The following is a 25,616-nucleotide window of genomic DNA, read 5'->3' as shown; positions in this document are numbered from 1 at the left end:
GTTAAATAAAACATAACATTTAACGATTTACAGCTCGGACTTATTGATCTTCAATGTGGCCTAAGGGCTAAAGATCGTTTGAATAATACTACTAGCCTGGTTGAGTTTTACAAGATTAAACCTCAGCAATAATATCCACGACTACACAGGCTGGCTGTGAAAATTATTGCTATGTTTGGCTCAACATTTATATTTGTGAGCAACTATTTTCTATAATCAACATTAATAAAGGCAGGCATCGAACATCTGTAACTGATGTTTCATTATGATCAGTAGGCTATTGTTCCTTTCTGCTGCCAACAGCATAAAACCTCGTTTTCATGTACTAATAAATAAAACTATAACAAAATGATATTGTATATTTAAGTAGGTATCAAATTTCTATTATTTCTGTAAAATAAATATTTCTGTATTAATTAATAAGTCCTAGATAGTTTTGCAAACACTGAACGGGAATTCATTTCATGAAACTCGTAATAGTACTTCCTTTTGTGTACATTTTGTACGAGATCACCCCTTCTTCCAGTCCACCCTATACAGAGCGCAGCTAATATCTGCATTCCGCTCATGACCTGTGAGCCGGCTCGCAGAGCGCAAACCTTGTGCAGGCCTGTAATAAATAAAGAATCTGCATGTGCATGATCACAGATTGTATTTCTATTTATGTGGATTAAAAGTAGAAATTAATCTATCTATCTTCATAGTGTATCCAGCTATTTGCTGACAACACATGTTTCACTATGAATTTCCTCTTCTTACAAATGATGGGTAAAAAGCACGATGCTTGTTGTATATTTCAGCAGCCACATTCCAAAGATGAGGTGTATTCAGTATATATTGGAGAGAATTATCCAAGGTTACAGGGATTGCAGATTTTAAATGAGTTCTATGGATGTTTGTGACAGGGCAGTTTAAGAGGATATGTTCCAAATCTTTTTCGTTATTGTTGCACCAGCAACAACTACTAGAGTCAACAAGATTAAAACAGTGAAGATAGTTCTGAGTGAAAATATGGCCTGTCCTGGCGCTTGCTAAGAAAGTTTGCATGTGTCTGGGAATGTTGCAGAACATTTGTAAATCATTAGGTTTCTTTTGAATGTTTTGAAGTACTTGGTCTTTATCAGAAGAAAGCCATAATTCGACCCATAAATTTGTTAAATGAGAATTAACTGCAGAATATACGCTGGTTAAAGAAGTTATTTGCATAGGTTTGGGCCCCAAAGATGTTGCCTGTTTAGCAATATTATCTACAGTCTCATTTCCAGTAATGCCGCAATGACTAGATATCCATAGGAATACTATTTCTTTTTGAAGATTTAGTTTATTTAACATTTTTTGTATAGAGATTGTAATTTATGCATAGGAAGTTGGCGTATATTTCATGATATTTAGAATAGCTCCCATCGAGTCACTGAAAATGCATACAAGTATATCAGATATGTAAAAGAGCTGCCTCTATGGCCAGTAGTTCTCTTTCGAGACTAGAGGGAGATGAACATGATATATAATATTTCTTATTATATTTTGGAATATAAACCCTGCACCTGAAAGTCCATCATCAGGATTACGTGACCCATCAGTATAGATATGAAGAAAATTTTCATATTTGTTACAGATTAGTTCCATGGCACTAGATTAAAAACATGTGGTGCATCATTCTTACAAGGGACACCTTTGACCTCGAACGATCGAAACCGCAAGAAAACATGCTTAGAATAACAATCGATCATAAACAAACAGGGGTGTGTGTCATTTCCATGCAAAACGTTGCATTCTACCTCAAGTGACATTTTAATAGAGAGAAACAAAGTAACAAGATATCAATACAATAGGAGGGAAATTATACGTAATTCAATGACATCAGTGTATCATTACATTTTCAATCAACAGTGCCAAAAACTCTCTGCTTAAAGTACTTATAATAGCACAAAACACACATATACAGCAGTACCACACACCTGATAGTGCTTATATTAGTCCTCAAAGTGCAGATGCAGGATTTCGATGAAGTGGGTAAAACAAAGTGGAAGAAAACAATGTGGACACCTCACAAAAGCCACGTTATCACATTCCAAATCACTTTTGCATTCACGCAGACCAATATCAAAAGACACACTAATTTTATTACATTTTCAAATGATGATGTTGGTATGTCTATATCATAATTTGGCTTTCGCCAAGCATATTGCAACATAGGCTGAGCCGTGCCTACTACCACAGTCGTTTACCTAGTACGTCACTTCATCCGTCAGAGCGCTATCAGACGTCACAGAATAGATAGTGCTATCAATCCCTTCATTTGTTCTTTCCAAATAATCCTATTGGCCGGGTCATTACGTCTCACGAGGATAGAGGGGGAGAGAGTTTACCTGTTTTAACGGAGATACACGGAACGTCACTCGGGTTCCGGTACAGGGCAGATACACTTAACAAGACTTAGGCTCTCGTACGCGGGAGATACAGGGAAATAGTTGGCTCAGATTCAAGCTCTCGTACGCGGCAGAAACATTTAACAAGACTTAGGATTTTGGTACGCGGCAGATATAGACAGCGTGACTCGGGCTTTGTATGTGCTGGAGATAGATCAGTGGAGTAGTTAAATTGCGTCGTGTGCCTTTGGGATTTTAGTGGATCGTAGTTTGAAACATCGCTTGCTAGTGATACGTCTTGGGGGCAAGTTTTAGTATTTGCATTGAGTAACATATTTGTGAGATATATGTGTTTGAGGTAAATTGTATTTGGGAATTATGTAATGAGATTTGATTTGAAACGTGAGTTCATGTTCCGAGATGGTTAGTGATAAAGCAGTGGTTACAGTCTCACATATCGTTTTAGTGTATTCCCTGCTCCATTTGATTATTGGTTTCCTTCGCCGCTATTTTGTTATCATATGCGTCGAGTTTTGTTGTTATTTAAACGATCCTTGAGATTGGAATTATCCTCTGTTACTTATTACGTGTATCTGTCTCCATCCCTCTCTCTCTCCGTTGGGTATTCATTTTGTAAAGTGCAGAGATTTGTGTTAGTGCAATTTGGACAGAGTATGTGAGCAATATGTGCAATGGGTAATGTATAGTGATCAGTCATGTATGTCTTATCCTGGGTAGAGTTTCTCTTTTATTGAGTGTATATGTATTTATAGTTTGGTTACTCAGATTGAGTGGTATCTATGCTCGAATGGATCATGTATTAAGTTAATGTGCCGGCTGGGTGTTGTGTTCAGATTCATACTTAGATAGTTAATAAATATATATATATATATATATATATATATATATATATATATTAAAGAGTGGTTCATGAACATATGGCTAATAGGTTAGTCATTGATTGTCGAGAGACGGCCATATTAGATTGTTTATCACTTATAAGTGTGTTGGCCTCAGCCTTGTGATACTTACATGATTTACATATCCTGGGGATATCATTTCAGATTAGTTTGTCCTATTTTCACTCACCCACTTCATATTTATTGTTATTTCATTTTTCATTTATGTACATTGTTACTTATTATTGTTAATTATATTTGTTTTACAAATTCACACTATTCATTTCTAAAAGTCTTCCACTGCGCACATCCAATCCTTCCAATGTGCCGTCCACCTGGCGAAAGCAGCCAATATAAGAAGGATAAAGAGGAGGAGTGGATGATCGTACCGCCGCCGCCCTCCACCACAAGGCTTATACGTAGGTGCAGCAAATTGACTGTAAATCACAGAGTGAAGTTTCATGATGAAATAACGATCATGTATCTTCACTTGTGGTTTGGCACATTGTAGTCTTACAAAATCAGTAATACTTCTGATATAGAGCTTATATTTCCAAAAGAAGTAAACATCAAGGGGTTAGCAATATTTTGTTGTTTTCGGTGGCAATATCTTCAGCATAACATCTTTGTTTGGAAAACTTGCATCCAGAAGAGTACGATCTGTATGACCTGACCAGGAATCACACAACAATAGGCTCTTCACTTGTTACATGTTCGCCAAGGACTGAAGTTAGAAAACGTTTCATGTGTTCTTTAGTCATTTTTCCACCTTTGCTTGCCTCCACATGAATGTTTTGTGGGCAGGTTGTTTCAAGTTTCTTTGAAATATTTGGGCCGAAAGTGCCTTGCGTCTCTTGAAAACAGATGTACAACTTGTTTGCTAGTCTGCCTGTCATTGATAAAGCCACATCAATTGTAGAGCTATGTACAGACTGCAACACACTGGCTGTAGTTTTCTCTCCTCTGTGGGACAGTGTTGATGCTGAAGACATTTTATACTGGAATTGACTCTGGTCACTGTTCCAAACATTACCTTTCTCCACATCCTTCTCTCTTATAAACATGTTCACTCCCTCCACAAACTGTTGTGCCTTCTGATGTATACTATTATCGTCTTCTATGTCCTTACGTGTGACAAATGTAGTAATATGCCTGGATGAAATACCATATTCACGCTTGAGATGGTCGATAAAGGAAATGGAAGCTTTGAAATTGTCCAAGCCAACCATTTTAGCCGCTTCCAGTGCCCACATCTGCAGATGCCAATAGTGAACTGTAGATCTATACCTCCTTGCACTATCAAATTGCGATATTACATGCTCTTTTATAGTTTGTAATTGCGACAGTCTGTTTCCTTTGAAATGAGCTCCTGCTCGCTGTTTGTTAGACACATAATTTAGAATTAATGAGCAATTTGATTTACTTTTAATGCACTTATAGCACCATTAGTTTGCTATGGGAATTGAAGCCACGATTGTAATAGTCTTCATAAATGTTCACTAATACGCTGTCATCAATATCTTCTAATACACTGGACCTCAACTATTTGGGTGGAGAGAGTTCGTACTCACTTTGACTTGACTGTTCCTGTTGCTCTGCAGATGAACGTCGTATACTGCTTGAACAGCCACCTTCAGGTTCCTCCTCTCCTTCAAAATTAATATATCTATCCAATGTAATGTCATGTATTTCTGTGTCATCCCCATTATATTTCTGAATTATTATGTTATATAATATATCCGCAAACTCCATATCCTCGGCCCCGATGTCATTTCCATATTCAGCACGTCGCAACTTTGTCCCTAATATCTGGACCACATTTGTAGGATTAATTCTCGTCATGATATCACTGCACTGTACACAGTTTACACAGTAACCCACTTGCAAACACTCCAAGAGACAAATATGTACTGCAGCGATACCATTCACATAACTGGAGCACTGGTTAATGCAGCTACAATATGCCACCATCTAATGACACTAGCAGACAAGTGCGAAGTTTTGCATGGAAATGACATACACCACTGTTTTGTTTATGATCGATTGTTATTCTAAGCATGTTTTCGTGCAGTTGCGATCGTTCGAGGTCAAAGGTGTCTCTTGTTAGTATAATCCCCAAGGATATTAATATAACACTTTGGCCTTTTCCACATCCATGGTGGAGTTTCATTGACAACTAAATTTTGTTCCATCATTAAAGAAGTTACATTTAAAGGAACGTCTTCCATTTGTATATTATAAAACTTGCTGAAGTTGTGATCCGTTATTTGAAAAAACATACATCTTGACGAAGACTGAAGCTTAAGGTGAATTTTAAGAATTTTCTCACGTATATATAACCAAACAGGTTGGACATTACATTCAATTTCTACTGCACATGTTGAGGTAGTTTTAGGCATTCCCAAACACAGTTTTAATGCGGCATTTTGGAAAGTAGTAATTTTCTTCAGGTGTGTCTTTGATGTACCACCCCAAACTTCAACTCATATAATAATTTGGATCTTATATAAGCTATATAAAATGATCTCATTGTTATATCAGATCCCCATTTTTTGTTTGCAACAATTTTTAAAAGCTTAAGTCTAGGCACACATTGTGTAATAATATGATTGATATGTGCGTGCCATAGGAGCTTTCCATAAAAAATAATGCCGAGAACTTTTGGAGTTGGATTATATGGGATTTGCAGATTGTTGATGAAAATGGGATGTTTATAGTTTTTCAGACTACATTTTCTTGTAAAAACAGTGTATTCGGTTTTTGAAAGCGATATAGATAATTTCCATTTACATGCCCAAGTGTTTATATTATTTGTGGCTATTTGAATAGATTTTAATGCTCTGTCTGGGTCTTTATTGGTAGCCCATAATGAAACATCATCAGCATAAATACATATTTTGACGTCAGAAGGAATGACATCAGGTAGGCTATGCAACATGTTATTTAAGAGGGCTGGACTAAGTACAGATCTAATGTTACCTATGGAAACTGAATGACTTTGCGTAAAAATATGTTCATTTGTGTCTGTGAAATTATTTAATGTTATATAATACTTACTGTTGGTATTTGTGTGTTCTTACTTGACTGAAAACTGGAGAGCGACTGTATATCATGATGGTAGAGGGTTTGCTCTTGGATGCATGTATTGATACATGTGAGTGATCAGATGTTGTATAGAGTGTTTTGTAAACTGGGTAAGTTTTCATTAATAAGTATTTTGTCTTTATTATAATGTTTTGTGATGCAACATTCTTCGTCAATATTTATATATTTATAAAAATGTTTGTTTTATTAGTAAGTGAAAGTTCGTAGTGTATCTTTTAAAATGTTTTTAACTTTTTAACTTAATATAAGTCCTTTAGCATTCACCTTTAATATTGTGTTAACAATTCCATTCTACTATATTACAATCAAATACCATACAAATGAGGTTAACATATTGAAAATTACATGTATCTGATGATGACACAATGGTGACGAAAACGTTTGTATAAATTGTAAAATATGTAGGCTAATATTAAGAGTTCCACTCTATGATATTATATGTTAAGTCAATGACGGAAAAATATAATAAAATATTTATTTGATATTACTTAGAGACTTATGAGTCATTCCATATCAAATCGAACACCTACCTAAACATGACAACTTAGTCTTTGCTTCAATTTTTTAATATATATTCTATTGATTAAATTAAATAACCCATGTATAATTTTTTCGGGCTGACACAATTATTTAGTCATTTATTAAATGTTACTTTTTTCGTAAATTAGGATGCAATGTATTATGAAAATGGTTATACTGAAGATTCTATAAACCGTAGAAATTTCGTATTTATATCATTTTAAAGTGCAATAATTGCAGTATTATACACTAATTTTTAGTGTTCAATCAAAATATAAAATGAGCCCCTTTTAGGGGATTATATTTTTAAAATACATTTTTATATATCAGGGACTTGCTTCTAAAAAGGGGAAAAAATATCATTATATTCTTTGAAATGTTTTATGTAGAACTGCGTTGGTTTTAGAATGCTATTCGTATAAGAAGTCGCTGTGCAAATAATTTACTGATGCTGTGTTCGGGTCGGATTGAGTGACACTGCACGCTGGAGCATGCAGCTGTGATAGGCGCAGCGGGAATGAGTAATACATTATCAGTGGTGCGGTGTTACTTTACGTAAATAAACAGATAACCTCTAGTTCTAAAAGCACATAATGTCCCTTCAACACTTAGCAGTTTCCCTTTAATTTATCTAACAATAACTCCTAAGTCTTTCGGAGTAGGTATCGTGTTGTGTTGTGTTGTGTGCATGTCAAATCAAACACCTGTATACGAAACGTGACTATTCAGTATTTGCTTAAATCTTCTAAAATATGTTCTGCAGATCAAAATAAGAGGTCTGTAATTTTTTCTGGAATCATACTTTAATATTTTACTATTTATACTCTTTTAATTATATAACAAATTCATGCACGACGCAGTATGAAAATGCTCATTGTTAAGATTCTATGCATCATAGATAGTGAGTGTTGGTGTCATTTGAAATGGGAACAAATGGAATATTATATTAATCGATTTATTGATGAGGTTGTTTTAGAGGGTCACTTTTTAAACAATTATTTTTTATAACAGCTAATCGGTACTTTAAAAATGCAAAAAGAAAGTATAATCTATTATATTTTACATAGAACTACGCTGATTTCAGATTGCTTTCGAGTAAGAAATAACTTTAAAAATAATATATTGAAGATGTGTGAGAGCTTAGTGATGATTGAGAATCGCCAATAAAGAAGACAAAATTATCTAAAAAAATATCCAAAACAAAAAAAAATGCAGAAAGTTACAGATATACTTAAACATATAATATTTCATATCACAGAAGACACAACTTCAGTTGAAAATTCAAATAATTCCGATATAATATAGAAATTGATAAACTTCTTTCATGAAACAGATGACAGAAATCTCAAAATACATATATTAAACATTTTTTTAACTTGATTCTACAGTAAAATTCAACAATATTTTAATGTCACCACTCACATGACATGAATTTCTAAACAAGTAGGAGCAGAAAAGGGGATTTTGGCTACTCCTAATCCTAAATCGGGAAAAAGTTTGGGAACATTTATAGTAGAGAAGGTTGTTCAATTTTATAATTCTGATGATGTGAGGAGGGTTATGGCTGGCAAAAAGAATTGTGTTTTAGTTAAAGAAGATGGAAAGAGAGTTCACAAACAGAAAAGATTAATACAGTACTATGTAATCTTAAGAAAACTTACCAGTCTTTCAAAGAGCAATATCCATATATCAAAATAGGATTTTCAAAAATTTTCAAACTCAGACCAAAGGAATGTGTACTCCCTGGAACAGGTGGCACGCACTCAGTTTGTGTCTATGTTCATCATTAAAATGTTAAATTAATGCTTGATGGAATTAATATTATTTATAATATTCCTTTTAAATTTTTACCATTAGCGAATACAAATAACTTAGCTATATTTTCTACTCAAGGTATCAACAAGCAAAAGTGGTACGAGGTATCTTACAACTTCATTCTTTTGTTCCACTGACACAATCTCAGGCCATAATAAAGAACTATTCACTTCAAAGTGAGAATAAAGTGGTGGACATTAAATAGAATTGGTTGTAGGTGATTAGTTTTAAAAGTGCAGTGTGTGTAAACTGTAGTTATCATTCTTACAAGTGTATATTTCACAAAAACAATATTTAAATACCGTACTACATTACATTAATTACGTGAAAGAGTGATATCTGACCATAGAACAGTGTAAAGTGGTCACATGACTCTCATCCAGAGCTGCACTTGCACATCATCTTGCAACAGTACTTATGCAGCCCGCGAACTCAAGACGCGCAGCTTGGTGAATCATTTAATTATTCTTCAATGGCTCAGAGTAGCATGATTTTTTTAAGAGTGGTTAAAATAATTTCAAGGTATTTAAGGATTTTTTTCTGTAATTTTAAAGTAAGTCGCTGCCATTAAAACATATCTTTATGTGTTTAAATGTTTTTTAAGACAAAGTTAACAAACTTATATTTTTATATTATAATGCGAAGAACAAAGTATGTACTGTCACCTTCAAGAGCAAATCTCTGTGATGATTATTAATGGAGATAATCACGTTTAACAATAATGATGTGCAAACTGTTTCAGAATCTTTGATAACACATATCTACTACAATAATCGATATAGACAACAATAATAAAACACGTATTTATGTTTTCAATCCATATAATGTGCAAAATTTGTTTTATCTAAATCACAGACATGAAAGTCAGTTCGAGGTTAAATTTGTGCGATTTGACTTGGAATGACTCTTATCTGAACACTCTCAAAATGAAATGGAAATATAATATACTGAGTACAAGAGAACGCCACTTGTACATCTGCAACTGAAACAAATGAATGTATTACATTGATAGATATCAAAATTACATACAATAACACTTTTCATTATATACTGTACAATTTATTTTTGGATGACTAATTTTAAAATGCAGACTCCTTTAGAAAAATTGCTGGAGTACATTGGTCTAGTGCAGCGATGACGAACTGACACCAGCAACCTGATTTATTCTGGCCTCTGGGACTCTGAGGTTTACTTTTCAAAATAATAATTTTACTACTGTACCAACATAGTATTCTCTTTTATCGGAACACTTTGCAAGTTTACAGTGTTTTACAATACACTGTATAAGTTTTCTCTGTGTTGGATATTCTCTTTCAAAGCTTTTAATAACAATGAACTTGTCTTGAAGTTTCAAGAAAGTCCAAAATAAGCTCCCTACAGTTCTGTTCCAAGGGTGATGATACTGAACAAAAGACTGTAGTGGTTAAAAAGGAAGTTTTTATTATATGTCCAAAACAATAGTGACTGCTCCTTGAAAGCTGACTTGAGGGGGAAGGGATGTTTACTGTTTCTTAACATACTGACTTTTGTGAAGGATTATTTTATATAAAATAAAAACCACAAGCCACAGAGTCTAGGATGTTTTCAAGCACCAGTAAATTTTTTTTTTTATTTAACAATGCTGTATCTACTACTAATAGGTTATTTAATGTCGTCAAAAATAGTGATAGAGAAATGGTATTTGGCGAGATGAGACCAAGGATTTGTCATAGGTTACCTGGCTTTTGCTTTACAGTTGGGAAAAACAATAGGGGGGGAGGAACACTTTTTTTTGTAAACACCTACATAATTATGAAAGCTGCATTTCCTCCACCAAAGCATGTGAAAGCTAAGAACACAGATTTTGAGATGCTATGTTATATATTCTTCGAGCGACAACCCCACAATTAAAAGAGGTCTTTATACAATTTATTTCCCATAATTAGAAACCACAATGACGTCATTAATCAGCATGTATAGAAGAATTTAGGCTTAGAAAGATTTCAATTATTTAAGGAAGGACCATAGAAACCATGTTGCACAAAATTTTTGTCTTCATTCGTGCTGAAAGAGGAATATATTTTCCTATTACTATTTTGTGTTGAGTAATGACAAATTTCCAGGCATCTGATCTTGATTCATTAAATTATATTAATTATAACTTGTATTTTTCCTTCCGCATGGATAAAACTAAACTTATGGCATGATCTGGCCCCTGGTGGAGTTCTCTGAATTAAATATGGCCCACGATAGATATTAAGTTGGCCAAGCCTAGTCTAGTACAGTGAGGACCCGAAGTACCTGGAGTAGCCTATAAGCAAAAATAAGTGCAAGACAAACCATGACAGTGCTACATATGTGAACACTAATTAAAACACTCAAGTGTAGTGAAATAATATGAGCTATCATAGAGCATGTGGAATAGGAAGGAGGCCTTAGCCCTTAATGGGACACAAACGGATCATTCATTCATTCATTCATTCATTCATTCATTCATTCATTCATTCAATTTTAAATATTCTTGCATTTTAAAAATAAATAATATATTATGTGATGTGGTGAAATTTTACAAACCCTGCAGGAATTCTAGCAGGCTCCCATTTTTCATAAGTTCTGTGATGATGTATATTGGTTCCTCCATGGTACACACAGCATACAATTGGATCAGCTTCTGATGCCGAAGCTTTTTCATTATTTGTGCTTCAGCCAGGAAATCTTTTGGATCCATAGTACCTACAAAATATAATGAGTGTAATGTTGAAAACAAGAAACCGAATCATCAAATAACAGATAGCAAGTAATAGTAACATAAACCAATTTATAGTAAATTAGTAACTACTTCTGATGAGAAGCACCAATTAAAAAAATAACATTTGTCAAGAATTGTAACTATTTGTATATTCATTTTTGTCTGGTCATCCATGATGGTCTAGTTTTTATTGTTTTCTCTGCTGAACCTAAGTATCTAAAAGTAATTAAAGAAAAAGTTCTATATTCAGATCTGCCATTATACCAGTAATAGATTTCAGTGTGGTAATGATCATGAAAATCTCTAACAGGAAAAGTGAAACAGCCTTATTATCAGAACAGACTCGAAGAGAAATTTAAAATGATCCATTTAAGTGGATTAACTCTTCGGAAAAAATATCAGAGGGTTAAGGAGATATTCCAGATGGTAGCAACAGAGGCCTTAGGCTCTAAATTTTACAACAAACAGAATGATTGGTGGCAGGAAGAATTAAGAGAGAATATAGATTTTAAGAAGACTATATCAAGAATGGATGGTAAAGCAGGATCAGAGAAACTGGGACAAATATGCCCAACAGAAAGAGGTAAATAAACTAAAAAATTCAGGTTCAAGAAGAGGTAAATAAACTAAAAAATTAGATGTGGGAAGGGAAATATGCTGAAATTAGCAGCTCATCAGGGCATGCTCGATCAACTCATGCTTGGAAATTCCTCAAAGCCTTGAGAAAAAATAGCAATTATCAAGCACGAACTTCATCTATATCACTGGAGGATCGGATAACACTTGGAGCACTTTTTCAAGAGAGCTGGAGAGAATTTTCACTTCCAAACATGCATGATTTGTGTGATTTCGAGCCAATTATGGAGGAAGTAATTGTTGATGTGCTGACATGACTCAAAAATGTAATCTCCAGAATCTGGAGGGATTAACAGGTAACTTCTTAAATATGCTGGCCTGGTAGCATTAAGAGCTTCTACAAATTTCCTCAATGACATTCTCGAGTCGAAATCATTTTCCAGTGGAATCAGGAAGTCCTATTTAACATGTGATTTTAAAAAAGGGGACAAGAATATCTATACAAATTACAGAGGAATTGCAGTGATGCACAGTTTTTCTACGAGTATTGAGTTGTATTGTAAATATTAGAGCATTTTCAGAATATCCATCAAGTGAGGAACAAAATGGGTTCATGCATGGATAATATACTTGTACTTATACTAAGACAAATATCTGAGAAGATGAATGCTAGGAATGAGGAGCTCCACATGTCTTTATGGACTTATGATAACATGCCTTGGCCTTTTCTTTGAAAATAGAGAAGGTAGAGGTATCTGCAAAGAACATTGCTCTGCTAAACTTAGTTCATTCGAGGAACATTTACTATGTAAAACAGGAATGCCTACTCTCCGTCTAAGCCATTTATTGTGAATAAAGGACTAAAGCAAGGATGTTCAGCATCACCAAATGTTTTAAAACTCACAAGTAGTTTTGAGAAAGTGGATGAGAGGTGGCCAGAGAATGGGTATCCCCCTTAAGAATAGTTATCTTCTTTTTCTTGTTTTCGCGGATGACCAAATGATATTGGCCCAAGATAGACAAGATGCAGAGTTCTTAGTAAGAAGACTTTTCGTCGAATATTCTGCTTGGGGATTAACCATTAATTTTAACAAGTGTGAATATCTGATTTCGGGTGGAGTGCAAGATACATCAGAGTCTAAATATCTTGGATATTGGATGGATTCAAGTGGAAGCAGCCATGTAGATGTACAGCTCATTTGTTGTTTGGCTAGTGAGCGAGCTTTGTGTTGCATCACAAGAAAGAAATTTACTTACAAACGTGCATAGAAGGGAAAGAGGGAAGAGAAAGAATGAAAATTATATCTATGCTCGTAGCTGAGACACACTCCATGTCAAGAAAATATAAGTCGTCATAACATTGTTTAGTCAACAGACATAGTGGTTAGTAACAGGACGTGTGGAACAATATTGTGTTTTTAAGACAGAGAGTATGTTATGACTGTGCGGGCCTGACTTGTGCGACCCAGCCTGCCAGTAGTGATGAGTAACTCGCGCTTAGTCTAAAAATTTAAATTATGATTTATTTAATGATGCTCTTGCAACTGCCAAGGTTATATCAGCATCGCCGGTGTGCCAGAATTTCATCCCACAGGAGTTTTTTACATGCCAGTAAATCTACTGACATGAGCCTGTCGCATTTAAGCACACTTAAATGCCATCAACTTGGGCCGGGATCGAACTCGCAACCTCGAGCACAGAAGGCCAGCACTATACCGACTATGCTACCCAGGCCGACTTTTTAGTCTATCTACTTACTTTTTGCAAAAGACAAAATCCCTGAATCAAGCTGTACAAAGGATGATAGAACAAGGAAGAATTTGTACAAGGATGTTACACACTGTCCTGCGAAGCCCAAGTATATCTCTCGATGTTAAGAAACTTCTATACCACACTGTGCTTGACAGTATCACATTGTATGGCGCGGAATTGTGGAGACGACCAAAACACAACAAGAAAGACGTATGAAGGCCATAGAGTTAAATTTCTGGAGGAGATGAATTAGAAAAACTGTAATGAACCACATGACGACAGAAGACATTCAAATAGCAGTGGATAAGAACACCAGTATCATGGATCAGATAGAGCAGTGGTCGTCAGCAATCGCTGAAATAGGTTACAGGTAAACAGTACATGGCTATATCCACCTTTGTGCGGGAAGAAGCATACCCACCAGAAGCCTTGGATGCACGCTGGGGCTGTAAGAGACGCTAGCCTGAGAATGCAGTGTTCTGATGACTGCTGAGATAGAGGAAAGACGTTTAACTTGGTACGGTCATGTCAAGAGGATGGAGGACCTAGATTACCCAAGCAAGTTCTTCATTGGAACCCCATGACAAAGAAGAAGAAAAGGACGTCCCCACAGAATTTAGATGCAGAGATTAAGATTGGCAATGATATCCAGGGGTAAGCTGACAGAGACTGGCAGGACAGAGTTCTCTGGAGGAGCAGAGTGGCATTCGAAGATATCTAGCTGCAGGCAACCCTGAAGGGAGATGCTTGAATTGTGTGTGTGAATATTATACGACCATGTGACAAAAAATAAACTTTTAACCAAAAATGACAATATTACATTATTTTCAAATAGTTAATAACGCAACAAATCCATAAAACAAGGTTACGACATATGTAAGAAAGTTACAAAAGGGGGAAAAAATAATAATAATAAAAGTATATGTATGCACTAGAATTAAGTGTGGAACTGTTTACAATAATTTCAAATTAGAAAAATCCAATCCCTCCTCAGTTCTGAGAATAGCTCTTGATAACTTCTGTGCTTTGACCAAAGATAGAGCCAATATTTTGTTCTGCAAAGTTGTTGCTTCTACATCTATGACATGATGAAAAACCATAAACCTCGTACCGGAATATTGTATTTAAGTCAACGAAATTCTAAACAAGGAACAAAATGAAAGATGTAACTTCATGTACACATTAAAATTATATCAAAATTTTCAAAAATAAATAAAAATAAAATTTATGGAAACATATGCACTTCAATAATTTTATAAAAAAAAAATATTTAATTCCTTACTCTTTTTATAAGAAACATTAAAAATATAATCAATATACGTATAAATTTAACATTTTATTTTATGGAAAGAGGCATGTGCTCTCTTCCATTCCTTGCCCTCAAATGTGCTCCAAACTCCTGCAATTAAAACAAGAAGTGATTCGGTAATACGATCTGTTATTCAATAAAATGGCACAAACATATAGAAGACTATGATGCACATTATTTTATTCCTGAGCACTCAGCACAAATTAACCCCTTAAAGTCATTTTCGCCCAACTCTGAAAATTTTCAACGACCTTTCACAAGATCTCAAAACTCATACAACAAAGTGCTTTCTCAGTTCTTGATTCGAACATCAGGACCTGCATAGATATCAGTCAGAAAAAAATTTTAATTGAAGCCCTTTCATTCAGGAATAAAGTTGTTTTACGTGCTGTAAATTTAAGAAAAGGGATTTTTTATTTTGTTTCCCTTCTGAAAAAAAACCATTGTAAGGACTGTTATTACCTTCGAATTTCGATTCAATGACAAGAAAGGTAATCACTGTAGTCTGAAGTATTTTATTATGATCTTTATGGCCAATAAGAATAGCTTGAATCATTATGTATGTATGTATGTATGTATGTATGTATGTATGTATGTATGTATGTATGTATGTATGTATGTATGTATGTATGTATTTATTTATTTATTTATTAACACTACAATTGGGTATACATCCGGTGGCAGTGATATAATATACAATAATACCATTACAATTATACAATAATTACTTACTTAATTACTTACAAATGGCTTTTAAGGAACCCGAAGGTTCATTGCCGCCCTCACATAAGCCCGCCATTGGTCCCTATCCTGTGCAAGATTAATCCAGTCTCTATCATCATATCCCACCTCCCTCAAATCCATTTTAATATTATCCTCCCATCTACGTCTCGGCCTCCCTAAAGGTCTTTTTCCCTCCGGTCTCCCAACTAACACTCTATATACATTTCTGGATTCGCCCATACGTACTACATGCCCTGCCCATCTCAAACGTCTGGATTTAATGTTCCTAATTATGTCAGGTGAAGAATATAATGCATGCAGTTCTGCGTTGTGTAACTTTCTCCATTCTCCTCAAGAGGAGTAGAATAGAAGCTTCTATTTTACTCCTCTTGATTCTCCTGTAACTTCATCCTGCTTAGCCCCAAATATTTTCCTAAGCACCTTATTCTCAAACACCCTTAACCTATGTTCCTCTCTCAGAGTGAGAGTCCAAGTTTCACAACCATACAGAACAACCGGTAATATAACTGTTTTATAAATTCTAACTTTCAGATTTTTGGACAGCAGACTGGATGATAAGAGCTTCTCAACCGAATAATAACACGCATTTCCCATATTTTGCGCAACTACTAAATGTACATAGGCCAAATAGAAATGATCGGGACGAAATTGAAATACAAACTGCTGAGCCATTTATACCCAAACCCACACTTTCAGAAGTCGAAATTGCGATAGAAAATCTGAAAAAGTACAAGTCTCCAGGTAGCGATCAAATTCCAGCAGAATTAATACAAGAGGGTGGAAGTGCATTAGATAGCGAAATTTATAAACTTGTACTTGCTATTTGGGAAAAGGAAATTGTACCAGAACAATGGAAGGAGTCCATAATTGTACCTATTTTTAAAAAGGGGGACAAAACCAACTGTGGTAACTTTCGAGGAATATCATTTTTGTTGACGTCGTACAAAATTTTGTCCAATATTCTTTTGAGAAGATTAACTCCGTACGTAGATGAAATTATTGGGGATCATCAGTGCGGTTTTCGGCGTAATAGATCGACTATTGATCAGATTTTTTGTATTCGACAGATAATGGAGAAAAAATGGGAGTATAAGGGTACAGTACATCAGTTATTCATAGATTTCAAAAAGGCTTATGACTCGGTTAAGAGGGAAGTATTATATGATATTCTTATTGAATTTGGTATTCCCAAGAAACTAGTTCGATTAATTAAAATGTGTCTCAGTGAAACATACAGCAGAGTCCGTACAGGTCAGTTTCTATCTGATGTTTTTCCAATTCACTGCAGGCTAAAGCAGGGAGATGCACTATCACCTTTACTTTTTAACTTCGCTTTAGAATATGCCATTAGGAAAGTTCAGGATAACAGGCAGGGTTTGGAATTGAATGGGTTACATCAGCTTCTTGTCTATGCGGATGACGTGAATATGTTAGGAGAAAATCCACAAACGATTAGGGAAAACACGGTAATTTCACTTGAAGCAAGTAGAGCGATCGGTTTGGAAGTAAATCCCGAAAAGACAAAGTATATGATTATGTCTCGTGACCAAAATATTGTACGAAATGGAAATATAATAATTGGGGATTTATCCTTCGAAGAGATGGAAAAATTCAAATATCTTGGAGCAACAGTAACAGTAACAAAATTATACAATAATTACAGCAATAAAAGAAAAAATAAAAAATAAAATAAAATAAACCTAAATTTATTTCTAACTATAAATAAATAGATGCAATAAACCTAGAACTACAAATAAAAACTATTCTATAATAATGCCTAACAATAAGCAAAAGTAAACCTAACTTATAAGTACTTCTATTTCACCCAACTATTACTATTATAGGTGTTTATTTATGATATATTCAAATGGTTCGTTCAGACTACAGACCATTGGCAACATCCTTTAATCGACAAATTGTAAGTACTGGATGTATGAACTGATTTTAATATTAATTTTCTATCTCACCTGGTTTCAGTGTTTTGATTGCTACAGGAGTAGTGTTATTCCACAATCCTTCCCACACTTCACCAAACTGCCCATGTCCCAACTTGCGTACGAACTTGAGAGAACTTCGCTCAATCTCCCACTGGTCTCGTGTGCTGTGAGACAGGCCACTTGTCATAGGCTTCTCAATCTGCACAAACAACATTACAATACAATCTCTTGCACACTGGTAACTCATTGTTACTGACATCTTTCCTCACATTTTATGACCTGTAATTACAATCTACTTACAGTTTCACATATTACTTCACAAAGCAAAGCAAATTCCAATTGCCATACAAAAAGTATCATGTCATAGACAAGTAGCTATTAACCTTTACAAAATTTGTAACCTTTCAGAGCTTATAATTTAATTACAAATTGTGGACATGGGATTTTAATAAAAACTGCATTACCATATAATATCTCGTTTAACAGAATAAATGACATAGTTGCAAACATTTCAGCCATGCATAAGTTCCAATTGTGAGCAACAATTAGAATTATATAAATCAACACTTTTAATCAATGAATCAGTATAAAACGCATAATACATTGTATGTTGTTATATAAAAAATTTCTAAATGTTGGGTTAAATTGTTAACTTTCATTAATTACTACCAAATTTTCTATAAACAACATGTTTTCCAACCAAATCAAATTATATCACAAATTAATTTTCTTGAATATTCTCTATGTCAAAATAGGCGTGCCATTTTTATTACCTTCATTGTAATGAACTAGAACTTATTACTGATTAACTAACTCATCATTCTCCTCTTCCAAGTGAAAGTACAATCAAGGTACCGGTAACAAAAAACTAACATGTTAGTAATTTGGAAATTATTCAAAATACACTACTATATGTAAAAAGTGCAACACCATGAAGCAACGTACATAGGCATGTGAAAATTATACTAAATATAACGCAGGGTATGACAAGCAAGTGATTAGAATTTCAAAATGATTTTGCATCCTGAACCCAGCAGTGACCTCTGAACTGTCGTGGTAGGCACGTAGAGAGCTGCTGTGGAGCTAGATGAGCAATGTATTAGAGTTAACAGGCAGTAAACCTTTCTTTAAGAGTCACTGTGCCTCGTTGTGCTAAAAGGGTGCAGTATAAACAAACACCAGAGTTTGAATGATTGGCCTGTGTGAAGGTGGATTTTCGTATCGCGATATTGCTGCTCGTGTGGGACATCATGCCACTACAGTGATACAAGTGTGGAAGCAATGAACTGAAGAGAATCGGACACATCGAAAATCCGGCAGTGTATCACAATCTGTGACACCACAGGATGATAGACATCTCGTCCGCATGATAGTGACGGATCGTTCAGTTTCATCACAAGTGTTAGCACAACGGTGGAGCACTGTAACAGGTGTCTGTTTCCACTGTTCAACGATGTCTGCTTCTCAGAGGGCTGGTTGCACGCACTCCTTTGCGGCAGATTCCCTTGACCCTAGATCAAGCCTGACAAACAGGTCGATCGCTAACATTTTGTTCTGTGAGCGAGTTATAATGTGAAAATCCACGAAAATCGAATAATTTAAATTTTCGCGATCCTTTGTCAGGCAAGTTGAGTTGCTGCGTCACGCGAACGATAGATGGCAGAGAACCACAAGACTCGACATAGTTTATGTTTATTGGGAGCATGGTTAGTCTTTGTCAAGTTGGCGACATTGTTAAACAGTAATTATCAGGCAACGCTACTACCCTGTGTAGAACAACTGATACACGAAAGGTAGAAGTCGATTGTTTTCCTGTGTGTTTTTGTTTGTATCAGCTTCATTACTCCATCTTCTGATTCCGTGTCTTAAAAGTAGTGCCTCACACTCGTACTACGACTTGTAATAACAGTGAATGTTGTATTTAGTGATCTTATGAAATGAGTTATCTAAAAGGAGCAAGACTTATCCTTTTCATGAAGAGTGGGAGCATGATTACTTCTTTGTTATGATAAAAGACAAATGTTATTGCATTATTTATAATGCTTCAGTACCAATGCCCCGAAAGGGAATTTAGAAGAGCACTTCAATACTCTCTACAGCAAATACCAGTTGGACTTTCCACCCAATAATAAAGTTAGAAAACGCAAGTTCGATGAACTTAAATCGTCATACCAGAAACTCTTCATAAAATCAGTTTTACAATCGAAAGCAGCAACTATTGCATCATTCAAATTAAGCCATCTTCTTGTCAAGAAAAGTAAACTGTTTAGTGATGGCGAAATTATTAAGGATATGTTTATATAAATAACAGATGTACTTTTTCAAAATTTCAAAAACGATAATAAGATTAGGGTTGCTTTTCAAGACCTACAGTTACTGTATCACGAAATACTGTGATGCGAAAAATTGAAAAAATGAATGAAAATGTGAGCCAACAATTGCAAACAGACATATCTACGTCAGTGCAATGCCTTTTCTCTCAATGGATATTAGTGATACCGCTCAAATTATTGTTTTTATACGAATGGTTTTTAGTGATTTTACCTCAAAAGAAGAAATGTTTGATATGATTCCTCTGAAAGAGAAAATCACAGGTCTGGATATATTCAATGCCTTCAAAAACTTTGTTGATAAAATTAAATTGCTTCTCTTTAAGTTAGTATCCATTACAATGGACAGAACAAAATGTATGACTGGTCATTTTAAAGGTTTCACTGCTTTATGCCGGAAAGATGCTGACTTTCCAGATTTTTAAAGTTATCATTGTATCATTCATCAGCAGGTACTGGCCAGCAAACGTTTAAACACAAAGATGGACACAACCTTCAAAATTGTAAATTCCATCTGAGGACAGTCTCTTCAAAGACCTCTTCAGGATGCAACTGGGTGAAAACATAGAGATTTAATATTACACACGGATGTAAGGTGGCTCAGCCGGAGTAAGTTTCTCCAAAGATTCCATGATTTATTCAGTGAAATTAAAACATTCTTGGAGGAAAGGGGAGATGATCACCAAGAGTTAGAGGATGTGGTATAGCTCTGCGACTTGGCATTTCTGACAGATTACACAGGCAAAGTAAGTACTCTGAATTTAGAGCTCCAAGAAAGAAAGAAGACAGTGAGTGACATGATTGGCCTGATTTATGCTTATCAAAACCAGTTTCAAATGGTAACTGACCTTTAACAAAACAATTTCGAGCATTTCCCAAAGTAGCAAGATCATAAGAACAAAATATATCCTGATTTTTTGAGACTGAAACCCAGAAATTTGTTGATGAAATCGGTAAAGTTAGTTATTCCGGACTTTGAATCTAGATTCTGTGACTTCAAAAAAAAAAAAAAAAAAAAAAAAAAAAAACATCAAAGATATTATTTAATATCTTTATTTCCCATTCAGAAAAGACTTAGAAAGAACATCGCAGGGAAAATCAGTATGATCTTCTCCATGGATAATGTATCTCTTGAAAATGAGATTATAACTCTTCAGTGTGATATGTTCTTAAAGGCACGGTCATCAGAAGAAGAATTTTGGAAATATGTTTCCCGATACAAATACAGCAATGTTAGGAAATGCAGTGAAATGTTGCATTCTTGCTTCAGATCAACATATTTATGTGAGTCTGCATTTTTATACTTGAAACAAACGAAGACAAAACATCATTCCAGTTTAACGGACCTGCATTTGGAAAGTTCCTTGAGACTGGCGCTGTCACAATATATGCCTGATTTTGAAAGCCTGGTAGATGACATGAAACCACAATTTTCTCATTAACAAGGTAAAGTAACTTAAAATAGTGTGTTACTTTGTATTATTAAATACATATCTAATGTACTTTGATATTGTATTTAAAATTTTGTATTTGTGGTAATGAGGTGGGGTGAATATATATATAGTAACTCGCACCAGGTCTTAACAAGAAAAGGTAGATCACACCATAAAACAAGTTGGCCAGGCCTGCCCTAGATCATCGATGTCTCAGGCTACAATGAGCTCGTGAACACACAGAGTGGAGTGCAGATTGGCAACACGTGGTGTTTTTGGACGAATCCATTTGAACTTGGACTACAATGATGGTCATATACTCATTAGACGATATCATGATCAACGGTATCATTGAGACTGCATTGTTCAGTGTCATATTGGCCAAATGCCAGGCATGATGGTGTATGGTGCCATTGGGTGTCATTCACGATCTCGGCAGCTACATATTGAGGCTAGACTCAAAAGCAACCGGTACATGAGGACGTTATAGAGGCAGGAAGTCATAACCTTCCTTCAGCGCACTCCTGATGCTATATTCCAGCAAGACAATGCCCGACCACATGTTGCCAGGAATGTTCAAGCTCTCTTCAACACACAGTACATTCAGCTTCTTCAGTGGCTTGCCCAGTTGCCAGATATGTCGCCTATTGAACATGTATGGGATATGGTTGGTCTACAAGTAGTCCGTTAAACAAATTCCAGCAGCCAGCTGAAATGAACTGTAGGCACAAATATAAGCACCCTGGCAGGCCATTCCTAAGGAAGAGATCCAAAGCCTCTTTGATTCAATGCCAGACGTATAGTAGCTTTGATGGCAACTCATGGAGGTTTCACAAAATACTGATGTATTCATGTGTATTGGTCTGAAATGTTAATCATTTATGTACATCAATATTAGTAATTTGTAAAATAAATTTGATTCCTTCATGGTGTTGCAATTTTAGTATATTTACACAAAAGCACTCTCATCCTGACATGTCTATCACAACTTCAATTCTGAAAAGACATATTACTGGTCTGTCTAAACTTTACTAGTAGGTATCTAAAGGCTACAAATCCAAATCACACAGTATTCGAGTGGGTTTGCTACTTTTTATTCATAATGTATACAAATATATTTGAAAATACTGCTTTAGTTCAATTAAAAGTTACAGAGCAAGTTCAGTTAAAATCAGCTGCTGCACTGAACATTTCATAAAAGAAACTATACCTGAATTCTTCACAAAATTATGCATTCAAATTTATTATTATTCTGCAATCATGATTGGAATGCTCCTCAAGTTTAAGGAGAACAAAAAAAGAGCAGCAGGCAAACACAGAATCAACACCTTATTAACCAAGCAACTTGACTCAGATGGTAACATTTGAGACTTGCATTCTGGAGATCCTGGATTCAAACCCCATGATGGGCCAATATGACTCAGGTTTTTCATGATTTCCCTCAGTTACAAAAGCAAATGCCAGATTGGAAATTTACATACCATGATTCTCACCGCCTTAATCATCAATGTCATAAACATTAAAACAAAATCTAAATCAGTTACATGGACAGAAGCAATCTATAACATATGATAATAAAAACATAAACTCAACAATAGTCCACAGTCTACCGATATATCCTAAGATCCTACACACGCGATATGACCACAGATGTTAAAGATTGTATAAATAAATGCAAATATAAAAAAAAACCTTCATTTTAATTACAGTGCATTATCTAAATATGAATTCATGGTAACAGTACACAAGTGACTTCAAGAGCAGTCATAATAAAATGTACTGCGTGTAATTCACCGAGACTTTAAGAAAGATTTATACTTCATTATTATCATCATCCTAGGATGAAAACCTCGTATCTCGCGCATTTTTTTAATGATATTTTTATACAGAGGATACGAAACACCATATCTCAGGTTATCCACAGATGAAATGAATCAAAAGTGACAGTGTACCAACCAGCAAAAGAAAATAAAACCTTGTACAGAAACATTACAAGCATTAGTAATGTCAGAAACTCATGCTGTATGCTTGGAGATATTAGTACCAGTTTCATGGAATAAAGCAGTTTAGTATATGAAGAGTCCACTGCAAGAATGATGGATGTCATTTGGAATACATTTTGCAGGAGAAGCAATTGAAAGTTTGAAATGCTTAGCGCTCAAAGCTTAATTGAGATTTTCCGATCATTACTGGACAATGACTATCAGTGTTAATGCCATATAACTCTCTATGTACATTCTATATGTCTTAAGCTATGCATTGACAGTCTTGGTTCATTTTCGACAAGAAAGTGACATCCATCATTCTTGCAGTGGACTTTTCATATATATTTTTCAACAGCACAGCCCACCATCATCATCATCATCATCATCATCATCATCATCATCTATGTTATCATCACACCCACTGACACAACTTCTATCCTTGCATGTATTAGACCTAGTGGCATGTTGGTCTCCTGTCATTCTGGGTTTCTCCGCTAAGATTTAACTCATAACTGGTCATTTACAAACTGTCGAGGCAGATATGATCTGTTTCATATGGAAGATGCTGCCAAATGAATCAATGCATTGATATGAAATGTTATTGGTTCTATTTTTAATTCTTGCAGACCATCCATATTTCTTCTTTTTAATTAATTTGATATCAAAAATATATACCATAACTTCTAAATCCCAATTTCGAACATTATGTGTGTATGTGCGTGCGCATGCAGCATGTATGTGTACATACTTTTCTCATCAACATTAAATGCAATAAGACAATTCAAAATTTACATTAACTATCTTAATAGATTACTATTTTTCAGATAATACAAAAATAAGTTCACAAAAGTATTATCTACGCAAGAAAAGCTGCCCTAAAAATTTATATAGTATATAGTGCTTAATTAGCATGTCACATAACTTCTTTTAAACACTCTTCCAAACATAAGGATTCATCTATGAGACTGTTAATGTTCCCAATTACTAATTACTGATATTTAAAAAAAAAATCACATTTAAGATTCCACTTCGTACAGCACGACAGAATATATATAGATGGCTAATTTAACCATTCATAATAAATTCTACCCCGGTTTCAAGTGACTTATAAGAACTCTGCTCAGAATATGCAAAGATGTGTGACAATGAAGAACATATCCAAAAAAAAAAATTTTAACAGTGTAATACTTTCTGAAATAGAAACTTCTGCAAAAGCTCTTCACCCATTAACAAAAGAAAAGTAGGCTAATTTAATTTTCACTTTGCAAAACATATGTGCAATAAAGAAAAAATTGAAAGCAAAATATTAATTTCATGACCACACCAATTTTTTTAATTGTAACATAAATCACATATATATGTATACAGAGCACAATGCCTTTGAAATAAGTACATATTTTGAGTTTGTGGAGAATATTAGGACTGGTCTAGACAAACAATTTAAGTTTGGAAACATGGGGTTCCTGAAAATGAATCATTACTACGCTACATGATGCCAAAGATGTCATCATTCCACCTGGAGGTTAAGCAAATGGCAGTGTACTATGTACCCCTAGCTTAGTTTACTCTGGAATGCCACTGTCTTGGAGACGAGGTGCTGTGCACTAACTGCAGCAACTACAGGCTGAAGTCAGAGATCGAGCATCTGAGTATATTTTAATGTGGTTCTTCTCTTGAATTGTGCAATGCAGTCAATGGCACACACTTCGATGGAACAGTTCAAAAGAGAAACATCTCAAAATTGAAGTTTTCAGAAAATTGCATTTCAAAGCTCCACGTTGCTGTGAAAAATCCAATTACCAAGCTATAATTTGAAGCTTATAGTATAATATATGAAACATTATTAACAGAATTTGGAGTAATTTCAATGATGCTTGGATTCTTCACAGCAACACGAAGCTTTAAAATGCAGGTTTATCAAAACTTTAAATTTTGAGTTGTTTCACTTTTGAAATGCATTCTGCACTGAGACATCGTGTTATTGTGTCTCTTATATCCCCTAGCTACATACCATACCACCATTGGCTGCTTACTCTCCAGTCAACGTGATCACATCTTTGGCATAGCATAGCACCATAATGGGGAGTTAGTAATCCCATGCTCCTAACCTTAAAA

General features: G+C 34.9%; 1 protein-coding gene across 1 annotated transcript in view; it reads right to left on the bottom strand.

Moving 5' to 3' along the window:
- Src42A (Tyrosine-protein kinase Src42A) overlaps positions 1 to 25,616 on the bottom strand; it is a 585,202-nt gene that overhangs the window by 61,575 nt on the left and 498,011 nt on the right. Inside the window, exons 4-5 of the mRNA XM_069823919.1 lie at positions 17,784 to 17,952; positions 11,261 to 11,419 (exon numbers count right to left, since the gene is read on the bottom strand). Of these exons, the coding sequence (XP_069680020.1) occupies positions 11,261 to 11,419; positions 17,784 to 17,952 (328 nt within the window). The remainder of the gene's footprint in view (positions 1 to 11,260; positions 11,420 to 17,783; positions 17,953 to 25,616) is intronic.

This window comes from Periplaneta americana, chromosome 4, assembly GCF_040183065.1.
Source record: "Periplaneta americana isolate PAMFEO1 chromosome 4, P.americana_PAMFEO1_priV1, whole genome shotgun sequence".
NCBI lineage: Eukaryota > Metazoa > Arthropoda > Insecta > Blattodea > Blattidae > Periplaneta > Periplaneta americana.
Note: the sequence above shows the minus strand (reverse complement) of the source record. Positions and strands in the feature narration are given on the sequence as shown.